At 34.0% G+C, this 16,008-nt stretch overlaps 1 protein-coding gene across 1 annotated transcript in view; it reads left to right on the top strand.

Moving 5' to 3' along the window:
* LOC130229902 (ras-specific guanine nucleotide-releasing factor RalGPS1-like) overlaps positions 1–16,008 on the top strand; it is a 155,664-nt gene that overhangs the window by 36,047 nt on the left and 103,609 nt on the right. Inside the window, exon 2 of the mRNA XM_056458922.1 lies at positions 15,515–15,654. Within this exon, the coding sequence (XP_056314897.1) occupies positions 15,598–15,654 (57 nt within the window). The 5' untranslated portion in view covers positions 15,515–15,597. The remainder of the gene's footprint in view (positions 1–15,514; positions 15,655–16,008) is intronic.

Here is a 16,008-nt window from a genome sequence, read left to right as displayed (position 1 = left end):
ACGTGAATATATGTTTTACGCAGCGAATGCCCTTCCAGCTGCAACCCAGTACTGGGAAACACCCATACACTCTCACACACAGCAGACAATTTAGTTTATTCAGTTCACTTATAGCGCATGTGTTTGGACTGTGGGGGAGCCAACACGGGGAGGACACGCAAACTTCAACTAGCCCAGCCGGGGCTCGAACCAGCAACCTTCTTGCTTTGAGGTGACAGTGCTAACCTCTGAGCCACCTCTATGCCAAGAAATATATTCTATTATTTATTATTTAGTTTGTTTGGAGTCTTATGAGTTGGAGAATAATCAGGAAATCAATCTCAGAAAGTCTCTGTATCCACGGCTGTGATTTGTGTCTGGCTGTCGTTTCCTCTCTCAGTCATCTATTTCAGTGTTTGTGAGGACAGATCCTAGAGAGAGTTTAATAGTTGTATAATTACAGCGTCTCACTACATGATAATTAAAGAGAGCCAGACTCAAACACCGTGGTGTGATGAAGACAAAAAGGATGACTAATACAGTACACAACAAATAAGACACAAACTCTTCTATACTGAACAATACAGAGCAGCTGTGGTCCAATTGTTAGGGAGTTGAAGCTTTCTTGTAATCGAAAGGTTACAGGTTCGATTCCTGGTCCGGGCAGAAATTGAAGATGGGGGAGTGCATAAACCATCTCTCAATTCAATTCACCATTATTTCTCTAGCGCTTTTACAATGTAGATTGCGGCTTAACATTAGAACTTCTAGTAAATTGAAACCGCTTCAGTTCAGTTTTCACGGTTGAAGTTCAGTTTAGTTCATTCGAAAGGTTGCAGGTTCAACTCCCAGTCCAGGCAGCCGGACATCTAATTTCTCCCTGGAAACTAGAAACAAAAGCTGCCCACTGCTCTGGGTGTGTGCTCATTTGTGTGTGTGCACTAGAATGGGTCAAGAGCAGAGGGCCAATTTCAGTATTCACTTCATTTCAGTCTTGTTGTCTTCTCTCGTATCATAGATGTGCTCTTGTCAGTCGTCATGTCCCATATATCAGCTCGATGCCAGAAAGTTGTGGACGTTGAGTCTGCAATATCCATTCATATATTTTGCTTCGACTTAGTCCCTTGGGGTCACCACAGCGGAATGAACCGCCACCTATTCCAACATATGTTTAACACAGAGGATGCACTTCCAGCTGCAACCCAGTACTGGAAAACACCCATACACAATCTTTCTCTCACACACAAACATACACTACGGCCATTTTAGCTTATTCATTTCACCTATAGCGCGTGTGTATGGACCTTGGGGGAAACCGGAGCTCCGGGAGGAAACCCACACCAACACGGAGAGAACATGCAAACTCCACACAGAAATGCCAAGTGGCCCAGCTGGGGCTTTAACCAGCGACCTTCTTACTGAGCCACCGTGTTGCCTCAATATTGCAGTATATTTTAAATAATTCCTTTTTTTTTAGACTGGAGAGGTAGTCTGAGTTGTTTTGTGCCTTAGATGGTTTTGTATTCTCCTCCTGATCCTCCAGTTGGTGAGCGCTGCCTTGCGGGACCTTTCGGTACCATCGACACTTGCACTAGTTTTGCACATTTGCTCCAGACACTTTCTTACAATCACTCCATATCTCTTAAAAATTGTGAAGTGTGCCTCACACAGGTGAGTGGACTTGACAAACCACCTGTAGAACACTCTTCTCTCTGTATGCACCGGACACTGTACTTAAACTCCATCTTACAATAACCCCTTTCACACAAACAGGCCCCTTTTGAAAATACCTGTAAATTAGTTCCGGCTATTTTCCAGAAAGAGAAGTTGTAACATTAACCAATCAGAACATTCAGACATATTCACATCCGCACTGTTTATGAAATAAAAGCCTTTGAATATTTTTCCACAAATTACACGCATCAGCTTTTTACAGCGTAATACTCACTCATCACTACTCTTGAGTACTCCTGAAAGGGCTTCTTTTTACTCATACTTTGAGTAATATTCCCAACAGATACTTTTACTGTACTTGCACTACATTTTAGGCAGGTAATGGTACTTTTACTTAAGTATGATTTTTCAGTACTCTTTCCACCACTGATTAAAAGTGAACGCTGGAGATAAACTAATGCGCGTCACCATGGAAACACTCATAGCCTTCACACCCGCTCTGAGTCCAGATGGTGTCTGGGAGAGCTATAACCGTATAGTACTGATGCGTGAGGGATAGTATAGTATTAGCACTGACTCATGACTGTATTAGAGGAAACACTTGCACACTGTGATCAGACGCCTGTGGAGCGATGGATTGTGGTGTTGAACGGGTTCCAAAGAGAGAAAGCAGAGAGAAATGGGAGACGTCTCAAATTCAGCTGAATCCAGGAGACTTGGAGATTGAATCCGATCGTGTGCAAGAGAGAAGATGAGCTTATTATTTAAAGCGATAGTTCACCCAAAAATAAATATTTACTCTCGCTCAAGTGTTTTCAAACCTTTGAATTTCTTTTGTTCTGTTACAACATGCATAAAGATATTAAGAAAAACTGAAAAAGAAGATATTTTGAAAAATGTTGGAAGCCTGTAAACATTTAGTTCCATAGTAGGAAAAACAAATACAGTACTATAGAAGTCGATGGTTATCAACATTTTTCAAATGATCTTCTTGCGTGTTTAACAAATGAAACTCTTACAGATCTGAAACAAGAGTGTAAATGATGACAGAATTGTAATTTTATAGTCTCTGCGTTTACTTTTTATAAGATCGATTACTTAAAGGGATAGTTCACCCAAAAATGAATATTTGCTCACTATTTACTCTCGCTCAAGTGGTTCCAAACCTTTGAGTTTCTTTCTTCTGTTGAGCACTAAAGAAGATATTTAGAAGAAAGCTGAAAACCTGTTACCATTGACTTCCATAGTAGCAAAAACAAATACTATGCAAGTCAGTGGTTACAGGTTTTCAACATTTTTCAAAATATCTTCTTTAGTGTTTAACAGAAGAAACTCATATATATCTAAAACTAGTAGTGTGTAACTGATAACAGATTTGTAATATTTGGGTGAACTATCCCCTTTAAAACTCTCAAGGTTTACTTTTTATCAGGTTGATCACTTGAAGGGATAGTTCACCCAAAAATGAATAGTTACTCACTATTTACTCCTCGCTAAAGTGGTTCCAAGCCTTTACTATTTTCTTTGTTCTGTTGAACACTAATGAAGATATTTAAAAGAAAGCTGAAAACCTGTAACCATTGACTTCCGTAGTCGGAAAAACAAATACTATGAAAGTCAGTGGTTACAAGTTTTCAACATTTTTCAAAATATCTTCTTTAGTGTTTAACAGAAGTAACACATCCAGATCTAAAGCAAGTAACTGTCATTTTTGGGTGAACTATCCCCTTTAAGACTCTTAAGGTTCACTTTTTCTCAGACTGATCATGCAAATATTGCTGTTTTATTATTATTATTATTATTATTATTATTATTATTATTATTATTATTATTATTGTTATTATTATTATTGTTATTTTTGTTATTATTATTATTATTATTATTATTAGTGTTGTTGTTGTTGCTGTTGTTGTTGTTGTTGTTGTTGTTGCTGTTGTTGTTGTTGTTATTATTATTATTATTAGTGTTGTTGTTGTTGTTGTTGTTATTATTATTATTGTTATTATTATTATTATTATTAGTGTTGTTGTTGTTGTTGTTGTTGTTGTTGTTGTTATATTATTATTATTATTATTATTATTATTATTATTAGTGTTGTTGTTGTTATATTATTATTATATTATTATATATTGTTGTTGTTATTATTGTTATTATTGTTATTATTATTATTATTAATAATGATATTATTATTATTGATATTATTATTATTATTATTATTATTATTATTATTATTATTATTATTATTAATGATATTATTATTATTATTGATATTATTATTGATGTTGTTGTTGTTGTTGTTGTTGTTGTTATTATTATTATTGATATTATTATTATTGATATTGATATTATTGATATTATTATTATTATTATTATTATTATTATTTTAATCCTCAAATCATTATATTATAATGATTTCTTAAATGTGACACTAAAGACTGTATGATGTTCCTGAAGCTTCAGTTTACAGTTTAACTAGTTTTCTATTTTTTATACTACAAAAAAATTAATTATTTATATATAGAAGATTTTTTCAACACATTTCTAAACATAATAGTTTAATAACTCATTTCTAATAACTGATTTATTTTATCTTTGCCATGATGACAGTAAATAATATTTGACTAGATATTTCTGATCAGCTTAAAGTGACATTTAAAGGCTAAACTATGTTAAGGTTAATTAGGCAGATTAGGGTAATTAGGCAAGTTATTGTATAACAATGGTTTGTTTTGTAGACTATCGGAAAAAATATATAGCTTACAGGGGCTAATAATTTTGACCTTAAACTTTTATTCTAGCCGAAATAAAACAAAAGACTTTCTCCAGAAGAAAAAATTTTATCAGAAATACTGTGAAAATTTCCTTCTCTTTTAACATCATTGGGAAATATTTAAAATGGAAAAAAAAATTCAAAGGGGGGCTATAATTCTGACTTCAACTGTATGTTTGTATGTGTATATATATCTATATATATGTGTATATATATTATGTATATATATATATATATATATATATTATATATATATAGATATAGATATGTATATATATATATATAATATAATATATATATATATATATATGTATATATAATGTATATATGTAATATATGTGTGTGTGTGGTGTGTGTGTGTGTGTGTGTGTGTGTTGTGTGTGTGTGTACACGTATGTATTTGTATAACGCATGTTTGTGTGTGTTCTATATATTCAAATTAACAGCGTTGATAGTAATACATATGATATGCACATAACAGCTGCACATATAACGTTGTATATAGTAATAAACATGTACATACACTTGTCAATCTGTATATTTTGCACTCACTACTTACTTCAATTTTTTAATATATTTATATCTGTTTTTTGTCCTGTCTCTGTAATGCTGTTGCACTGTAGAAGCTCTGTCACCAAACAAATTCCTCGTATGTGGTGAACATACCTGGCAATAAAGCTCTTTCTGATTCTGATTCTGATATTGTATATTAGATTGCTACTTGGGTTACTTCACATATGTGAGTTATATTGCTTTGACAACTAGCTGAAATTATTGTTTTAAATATTTGTTTATTGTTTTATTTCAGTTTCTTATGAAAATAATAGTGTTTGGTTAACACACATAGAATGTTGGCCTTGTTTTTCAAGTGCCAGACTTTATTTTGTCACTATTTTGTCTTGGTTTTATTTATTTTTTAGTATATTGTTAAAAAATGTTTTTACAAATGTGGATTGTTGCTTTGACAACTCATTTATTCATTAATTTTCCTTCAGCTTAGTCCCTTATTTATCAGGGGTCGCCACAAGCAGAATGAACCACCAACTATTCCAGCATATGTTTTACAACAGCGGATGCCTTTTCCAGCTGCAACCGCAGTACTGGGAGACACCCATACATTCTCACACACCCTCGAGTACACCGACTGCCAATTTAGCATTATTAAATTCACCTATAGCGCATGTGTTTGGACTGAAACTGGAGCATCCACATCAGCATGCAAACTCCACACAGAAATGCCAACTGACGCAGCCGGGACTCGAACCAGCAACCTTCTTGCTGTGAGGTGAGGGTGCTAACCACTGAGCCACTGTGCCACCTGCTTTGACAACTAGCTGAAGTACTTAAAAACATGTAAAATGTACGCCATGAATGAATCAAAAGCTATTGTAAAGCACTGCGGACACCGTACAGACCAGTTGTGGTGTGTAATCCTCTGTGTCCGTAAAGGCTGTTATTTCTCTAAATGCACACACTGTAATATGATCTTAAAGGATGAGCTCAGTATTGGTTTCATTTTATTTGTTGTTTATTTTGTTCTACGTATTTGCATACACTATTTCCTGATCTGTTTCTATGTTTGAGTACTCTACGTTGAGGTTGTTCTTAATATTTGTTTATGCTTTTAACAGGGGTGGCACGGTAGCAATTATTTTATGCTTTTTATTTATTTATTTTTGGTAATATAATTTGTTACTTATACTTAAATAGTACACAAAAGTTTCTGTTTCATATGAACCAATTTAGAGAAGTAGAAAATATACATATGGGCGGCACAGTGGCAACGTATTTAGCACTGTTGCCCTCACAGCAAGAAAGTCGCTGGTTTGAGTCCCAGCTGGGCCACTTGGCATTTCTGTGTGGAGTTTGCATGTTCTCCCCACGTTGGTGTGGGTTTCCTCCTAGTGCTTCGGTTTCCCCCACAGTCCAAACACATGCGCTATAGGGGAATTGGATGAGCTAAATTGGCCGTAGTGTATGAGTGTGTGTGTGAATGTGTGTGTATGGGTGTTTCCCAGTACTGGGTTGTAGCTGGAAGGGCATCTGCTGTGTAAAAGATATGCTGGATAAGTTCCAGTTTCATTCCAGTTTCATTTCATTCATCGGAAGTTTCATTCCGCTGTGGCAATCTCTGACATAGAGACTTAGCCAAAATTACACACACGAAATGAATGAATGAATGAACAGGGGTGGACTTTGTGGGGCTCTAAGCAATTAAAGGTAAGGGGCCTTATAGCATTGAAACTCAAACTCAGATCTCTTTTTCTCTGTAGATTTCTTTATATATATATATTTTATAATACCAGTAATACCAATAAAACCTTAATAGTTATAGACAGATTTTACAACATATGATGGAATATTTATAAAAAAATATATGGTTAATGTAGGCTTCTTGGCATAGGTGGGGGTCCCCTTATTCATCGGGGCCCTAATCGGCTGCTAACCTCACTTATTGGTTAAGTCTGCCCCTGCATGTTAAGCACCTTGAGATGCATGTCATGTAGGAAAAGTGCTATACATATACAGTTTATTATTATTATATTATTTTATTTTTATTTTTATTTTTATTTTTATTTTTATTTTTATTTTATTATTATTATTATTATTATTATTTATGGAACAAAACTATTAAGTGGTTTATAAGCAATGTTCTGTTCTCTTAATCCTGGTAGAGAATGTTGTATTTGTGAGGCGCCACCCAGTGGTTTGAACGAGTGTTACAATTGTCTGCTTTCAGTAAAATACGTTGTTGTATTGTAATATTTATTTGTATAATGCTGCAGTCAAGTGAAAAAAATCATTCTTCATGATTAATATAATTTGCCGCTCAATAGCTTGTAAGATATGTTTTAAAAGAAATCTTTTTTTCATTTAACAATGAAGCATTAAATTAAATATGTGCAGTATATTTCAACTTTGTTTATTAAGAGATCTTGACCAAGCAAATAAATAAATGACTTAAATGATTTATATATATATAAAACTGTAAATATCATTGCAGCTTATATAATTTTATTTATACCTGTTATTTTTTCAGCATCATTATTTCGGTATGACATGATCAGAATATTTTGTATATATTATATATTATATATAATACAATAATAAATAATATAATAATAAATATAACTTGACTAGAATGAGACTTGAAAAATATCTTACCAATGCTAAGCCTGTAAATATAGTTTGTATTATATTGTGTTTATATATTCAATATTTTTGTACAGTATATTGATTATAAGGTAAACACACAGTTTCATTTCATTTATTTTCTTATTGATTCATTCACTTTTAATTTACTTATAAAGCACAAATTACCACTGTGCTGTACAAGGAAAATCAAAATGATTTCAATAATATAAATGAAACCGAATATTAACACAAGAATAAATACAAAACACTGGGAAAAAATAAAATAATATAAAAAAGACAAGTGTTTAAAAAGTTAAAAGCAAGAGTGAGGAGATTTTATTGTAACTTAGATTTAAAGACGCAGATCTCACAGATGCGGGAAGAATATTCCATAGCCTATACGCTCAATTCTCTGTTCTCCCCGTGTTGGTGTGGGTTTCCTCCGGGTGCTCCGGTTTCCCCCACAGTCCAAACACATGCACTCTAGGTGAATTGAATGAACTAAATGGCAATAGTGTATGACTGTTTGTTTGAATGTGAGAGCGCATGGGTGTTTCCCAGAACTGGGTTGCGGCTGGAAGGGTAAAACATATGCTGGATGAGTTGGCGGTTCATTCCGCTGTGGCGACCCCTAATAAATAAGGGACCAAGCCAAAGGAAAATGAATGAATAACAGGAAAGTATTTGAAGTGTGTGTGTGTGTGTGTGTGTGTGTGTGTATGCGTGTGTGTGTGTGTGTGTGTACTATATACAGGGTGGGCCACTGTGTATAGTACTGAACTGAACTTGAACTCTGAAAACTGAACTACACTGCTTTAATTTACTATGATCTTCTATGCTTCTTTGACACAATCTACATTGTAAAAGCCCCATACAAATAATGGTGAATAGAATTGAATTGAAATAACTCATGAAAGAATAAATTTACGTTTAAAACCAAGCACACCATTGTTTTTCTTGTGAAATTCCCAACAAGTTTATTAAGGTATATCCATTTAAATGGCCCAACAATACTACAAACTACAACAATATTTAAATTGACCATTTAATCAAAATAAGTAATAAATAATAACACAATAATAAATAATATAGTAATAAATATAAACTTGACTAGAATGAGACTTGAAAAATATCTTACCAATGCCAAACCTGTAAATAGTAGTTTATATTGCAATGTGTTTATATATTACTGCATTGCGGCTGAAAGTGCATCCGCTGTGTAAAACATATGCTGGAATAGTTGGCGGTTCATTCCGCTGTGGCGACTCCTGATCAATAAGATACTAAGCTGAAGGAAAATGAATGAATTAATCAAGTCTCTTTATTTTGGGACAACTTTTGATTGCGCAAACCTATATTAAGTCCACTAGAGGTCATCAGAGCTCCTCTCACTGATGTGTCTTCAGCCAAACTAGACACTGGGACATTCATGCAGTTTGGTTGAGGTATAAATATGAATACTAATAATCCTCATCCTCATCATCATCATCAGAAAACCCTATATAAAGCACAATTTGATGGCATATTAGAACAAACCAGATATTTTAAGTAATTCTTAGTCATAAAACATTAATAAAACTTAGTTACTTTATCTAAAGGTGTCCTCCTTATTACGTTACATGTAATTGCAATTAATTATGCTTAATTACATGCAACTTATCATAAACATTACCTATATTCTTCTAACCCCAGTTATACAGTAAGTACAAGTGATTAATTGATACTACACCATAATTAAATGATTAGCTACACTGTCAGCTGTGCACTCCTTCGGCTTAGTCCCTTTATTCATCAGGTGTCGCCACAGCGTAATGAACCGCCAACTCTTCCAGCATATGTTTTTGCACAGCGGATGCCCTTCCAGCTGCAACCCAGCACTGGGAAACACTCATACACACTCATTCACACACATTCATACACTATGGCCAATTTAAAACCAGCGACCTTCGTGGTTCCCACTGCGCCACCGTGTCGCCCAAGATAACTATATGATTAGTAGACTATCTGACTATGGATGTTAGACTCTCTTATATAGACCATTTTGAGGGATGTAAACAGTAACAGTGGTCCTAACATGTTTCCTGTTTTACATTTTTAATTTTTAATGGTTACTATGCATGTTAATAAATGCTTTATTAACTCAACTTCATCTAGTTTTGTGACCTAATGTACAGTGAGGACTATTCATGCTTTATAAATCCCTTATAAATGACAAATAAAGGCTCGGTTATATTCTAAACAGGAAAAAAGAAAATGATCAACTTTATTCATTTCTATTCATCTGAAGATACACAAATGAAACTGTATCAAGTGAAAAATAAAGCTTTGCAACCTTATCGAAAATAAAATCACTAAATAACATTGAAATGTCGCATCCTATTATATTGTTAAAGTATTATATTGTTGTTGTTTTATCCAATTTTATGTTGTATTTTGACACTCCTGTTGTTCAGCAGTGTTTAAACTTTACAGACAATTTATGTAAAGTGTAAACACTGCTGAACAACCAACACAATCTCACGGCAATTCGTAACTTTTTGATTTAGTGGCTAATTCGTACGAATTCTTACGATCTAAATCGTACAATTTAGTAAGATTTGCTCATCACCCAATGATGGTTGGGTTTAGGGGTGGGGTTAGGTGCCACGCCTCCTTTTTAAAATCGCAAAATTTCGTACGACTGAACCAAGCGGCAACCTCCCGCTCTCCCTCGGGAAGCCAATACGTAAGTAACTGAAACTGCAATTCATCAAAATTCCGCTAGTCCTGGCTCCATAATAGAGCAAGTTGCAATTGAGCCCACTGTTAGAATGGCCAACTTTACAGCAGACAAAAAGGTGTTTACAGCCTGGTACAAAGAACGATTTTGGTTCATATAGCTATTATTACCCTCCATGACAACTGTGAGGGGGGTGAATTTTTCTATAACTCATCCATTTCCTTTATATTAGGTTATATTAAGTTTGCATAATTAAGGGCGTGGCCACTTGAGTGACAGCTAGGTTTCGCTGGTCGCCGTCACTTCACCTCAGCTGAATCCGGCAGATTAGCCACTGATCTCAGCATATTCATCGTATTTTTGTGCTGTTTTATGTGGCTTTACACAGTCAGCTGCCTTTTGGACTTATTTCTTACAATTATCAGATGATATGGGATGCTGTGTGCACTTAATTGTGCTCACAAACCATTCACGTGGCCTCCGTTTCCCATGTGAGTAAAGTTATATACTTATACACCATCTCTATAAATGTATTTGTTTTATTTAAGATCATTTATCATTAATATTTTCTTTAGACCCGTAAAGCACTCCAGAATGTGACAGATTGATTAGCTGTAGGCTCTAGAACAGTCATCTGAAGCGTTATCATACAGTGTTATGCTGGAGTTCATCAGTAGTCCTGTATTTACTAACACAGACTATATCTGAAGTGTTTGGACGTAATTCGCGTTTTCCTCCTGTAGAAAAACGTCATAAGAACAATGTTTAGTGGCTCAATGTATGACTACAGTGTTTTTAAAAGTCTAAACACTTCATTGATATAGTGTAACGAGTCACAGGTAATAGAGTATTTAGTGTTTCTGCCAAAGTAAAGTCTGTCTGCCAGGTCTAAGCAAAGTGCCAGCAGGTGTCTGTAGCTCCGCTCACTCTCCGCCTCTTTGCCCTTGTTTGGTATCCCGCCGTGGGTGCGATGACGCGCAAACAAAATGGCGACGGTTGGCCGCGCCTACTTGTAGCTTCTTTTGCAGTGTTCAGAAACCTATGGGTGACGTCACGGATGCTCCGTCCATATATTTTACAGTCTATGGACTGAACTCGTACGAATTAGCCACTAAACGGACAAAACGTAAAATACTTGCGTTTTCTCGTGAGATCTGGCTGGAATTACAGGAGTGTCAAAATATGACATAATTTTTTTTAGATAAGATTGCAAAGAGTATTGTTCATTTGATACTAAGCCTTTTTGTCATTTATAAGGGATTTATAACGCATAAATAGTCCTCACTTTACGTCACAAAACTGAAAGAAGTTGAGTTAATAAAGCATTTATTGACATATATAGTAACCCTTAATATATGCCTGAATAATAAGATATATAAACGTTGATTTCAATAGTTTATTAATCAATTACTAACTCATTCTGAATGATCCTAAAAACCACAGACTACTATTAAATACAAAATGGCTTGTAAATAATGCAATACTTAATTTAGTGATGAAAAATAAACTAATTTCACAAATTATCAGAATCAGATTTATTGCCAAGTGTGCTTCACACACACAAGGAATTTGTTTTGGCTACAGAAGCTTCCAGTGTACATAAAGTGACAAGTGACAACACAAAATAAATATGAAAAAAAATAAATAAATAAAAATGATAAACAATAAACAGATGCAGTTGGTCAAGAAACCTGGATGTTGAGTTGTATGTACAGATTGTTATAAATATACAGGTTATAAGGTGCTGTGTACAAGTGCGAATGTGTTACGACCCTGGTCTAGGGTCAAGGCCGCAACATAAAAGAACACCCGACAAATAAAATTCACTTTTAATAACCCCTTTATGTAGGGTCTCTTTATTTGTCTTTTTTTGTCTTTTCTTTTTTTATCACCAAGAAAAAAAACGTGAAGCCAAATACCTCAGGGTGAACCCACAGAAAAATAATAAACAAAAATACACTAACTAAACACCCAAATGAAACTTACTACACCTAATAAAATAACAGAAATAAAAATACAAAATCTACACCTATCTCCCTGACTAACAAAAACACAGGTGAAAATATTTACAAGGAGAAAAGTGGCGTCCAACCCCTACTGCCTCTTACCGTGTATATATTTACAATATTACAATCAACAAACACACAAACCAAAACAAAAATAATAGGAAGGGGCAACACGGATGGGTATACAACACAAAGTCAACACTAGCACAACAGCACGAGAAATACAATCAACGAAAACAACTCAACAACAGGAATAACTTTATCACAATCTCAACAACACGCCAACAAAACTCGCTCTCCCGCCCTACGCCCGTTGATCTCTTTTTAAAGGTCGCCCTGGGTTACTTCCTCCAATCCCAGGGCACGTCGCCTACGTAATTAGGGCGGGGCCTGCAGGTGGAAAGAGGGTGAGAGAGAGAGAGACATACACACACACACACAAGCAAACACACAAGTGCGAATGTAAGTATGAAATTAGAATTATGAAAGTAGAATTATTAAGCACATTATAAATGTGGGTGTAAATTAAGAATAGAGCATTTGTATCTGCAGTTATAAACTGCTTGCGTTTATTAATGTGAAATTAATGCTTAATAGATAAAGAATTCACTATTTGCTAATGCTAATAAATAATTCATAGTGTGTAGTTTTACTGTTAAGCCTTTAAATGTCACTTGAAGCTGAATACTAGAATCTTGAAAAATATCTAGTCAAATATTATTTACTGTCATCATGATAAAGATAAAATAAATCAGTGATTAGAGATGAGTTACTAAAACTATCATGTTTAGAAATGTGTTGAAAAAAACCTTCTCTTTATTAAACAGAATTTGTGGAAAAATATAGAGGAGGGCTAATAATTCTGATTGTGTATAAGATCTACCAGATAAAACTGCGTCACAGATTAAAAAGTAAAATAAAAAGAAGTAATGCTTTCTTCAGAGGAACATGTCGATTGTTGTAAATGTAATTTCCTGGAGCGGGGGTCGTATCGCTGATGGATTGGCTGTTTGAGATGTCCTGCTGAGTGTGGCGAACGTTCCCAACAGCCATTACGTGTTTTGATCAGTGTGTGTGAGAGGATTTCCATTGTAAAAGTCACATTCTTTCCTATTTGTTGCTCTGTTTCTGGACCCGGCGGTTCATCGGTCAGTCAGGTATGCTGGGGTTTCCTCCGGCCATCTGGGAAAGAGAGCAAAACTCGTCCCTGTGGAGTTCACTAGACGTTTAGCACACACACACACACACACACACACACACACACACACTGAGAAAGAGAGAGAGACAGAATTGGTAATGTTTGTCACCCAGTGCTGTAATATAAATGGCTGGGATTTTTTTTAATGGCAAAAAATGTCATTGATTTCAATAGTACAAAAAAAAAATAAAACAGTAAAAGTCTGTAACCTGGGTAACAGAAAGTTTCCTTAACCCTTTAACTACCCCACCAAGAAAAAAAAACCTTTGTATTGCATTTCTTAACTCCTAATGTTGCTAGTTAACACACTCAATGCTTTTTTCTTTTTTTCAACACATCCCATAATTTCTAAAATATGGTAAAAGTACCGGAATTAATACATATACTATGAAAAATCTAAAAATATGAAGTGTCAGACCAGTTTATTTAAAAAAAATAATCAAAATAAATACTAAAACACTTTTATTTTTTAAAGAAAGCCATAACATATCTCAGATTCTCATTTAGCATGCTTGTTTTTTTTTGTTTGTTTGTTTGTTTTTTAATACAGTAAAAGCTAAATCAAGTGTAGTAGTGCAGCAGGATTATGTTTGATTTTTGTGTAAACCAACAATGCTGTGTGTGTAAACCATTATTTAAAATAGTCATTATTTAAAACAGTCAAAACATGGTCAACCATTTGGTAGAGCGGGCAGTCAAAGAGTTAATAAATAAATAAATAAATAAATAAATAAATAAATAAATATATATATATATATATATATATATATATATATAAATATATATATATATATATATATATATATATATATATATATATATATATATATATATATATATATATATATATATATATATACACTGTAAAAAACAAATCCATAAAATTTACGGTAAAAAACGGCAGCTGTGGTTGCCAGTACTTTACCGTTAAAAATACGGTACAAACCGTAAAAGTAATTTCTCATTTTAAACTACCATATTTCATTAATTTATAGATGGATAATATGTCTGTATATTGAATTACCAATATTTACACATATTTTGTTACACAGTTAGACACGTTAGCACACCCATCTGCAGGTGGGGATGAGGAAGTTACATAATGAACCAATGCTCACCACTGACAACTTTTCCCACAAGCAAAAAAGTGTATAGCCGTAATTGTAATATTGACTCTGTCCAAATCCCCTGCTTGACACTTCGCTTTTTAAGCTTTTTTTGTTGACATTACTGTAGTGTGTTATTTGAAGTTTTTTTTCTCATGAGTGATGTACATTACTTTTTAAAATTACTTTTATGTTATAATAACAGCCTGTTTTGATTGAGATCTTTCCTTTTGAAGTAAATATCTACATATAAAAAGTCTGCATAAGGCATATACAGTTGAAGTCACAATTATTAGCCCTCCTGTGATTTATTATTTTATTTTTATTTTCTTTAAATATAATTTATTTATTTATTTATTTATTTATTTATTTATTTATTTATTTATTTTTCAAATATTTCCCAAATGATGTTTAACAGATTCAGGAATTTTTTACAGGATGTCTGATAATAATTTTTCTTCTGGAGAAAGTCTTATTTGTTTTATTTCGGCTAGAATAAAAGCAGTTTTTAATGTTTTTAAAGACATTTTAAGGTCAAAATTATTAGCCCCTTTCAGCAATATTAGTTTTGGATTGTCTCCAGAACAAACCACTGTTATACAATGACCTGCCTAATTACCCTAATTAACCTAGTTAAGCCTTTAAATGTCACTTTAAGCTGAATGCTAGTATCTTGAAAAATATCTAGTCAAATATTATGTAGCCTACTGTCATCATGGATAAAAATGAAGATAAAACGAATGAGTTATAAAAACTATTATGTTTGTAAATGTGTTTAAAAAATCTTCTATTCAACAGAAATTTGGGAAAAATGTACAGGGGGGCTAATAATTCAGGAGTGCTTATAATAATTGCCATCTTCAACTGTATAATCAATAAATTAACAATCAAACTTTGCTGATATTTCTCTTCCTTGTGTGTCTTCAGGTATGGATGATCTGTCATACATGGGGTCTGGCTGAGGGCCGTTGTTGCCCCGGCGACTGCACCCCATTGGCTGAATCACCAGCATGTACCGCAGAAATGGCCTATCGGATGGCACCAGCATTAGCTCCGCCTCCTCCGAGGTAAACCTTTTTAGTTTTTTTTTAATGATTTAATGAATGTATGTACTCACTGCTGTAGGTTAGGAGCATTTATTGTAAATAAATTGCGCTTATTTTTATATTTTAAGTTTTGACGTGATCCCTTATATAAGAATGGTTTGTGCTGCTTGTTCAAAGTACTTATTAAAATGAGTTAAAACAACCCAATTCTTAAGTTTTTTTTTTCTTTGCATGTTCTCCCCGTGTTGGCGTGGGTTTCCTCCGGGTGCTCCGGTTTCCCCCACAATCCAAACACATGCGATATAGGGGAATTGAATAAACTAAATTGGCCATATTGTATGAGTGTATGGGTGTTTCCCAGTACTGGGTTGCAGC

The sequence above is a fragment of the Danio aesculapii genome, chromosome 5, assembly GCF_903798145.1.
Source record: "Danio aesculapii chromosome 5, fDanAes4.1, whole genome shotgun sequence".
Classification (NCBI taxonomy): domain Eukaryota; kingdom Metazoa; phylum Chordata; class Actinopteri; order Cypriniformes; family Danionidae; genus Danio; species Danio aesculapii.
Note: the sequence above shows the minus strand (reverse complement) of the source record. Positions and strands in the feature narration are given on the sequence as shown.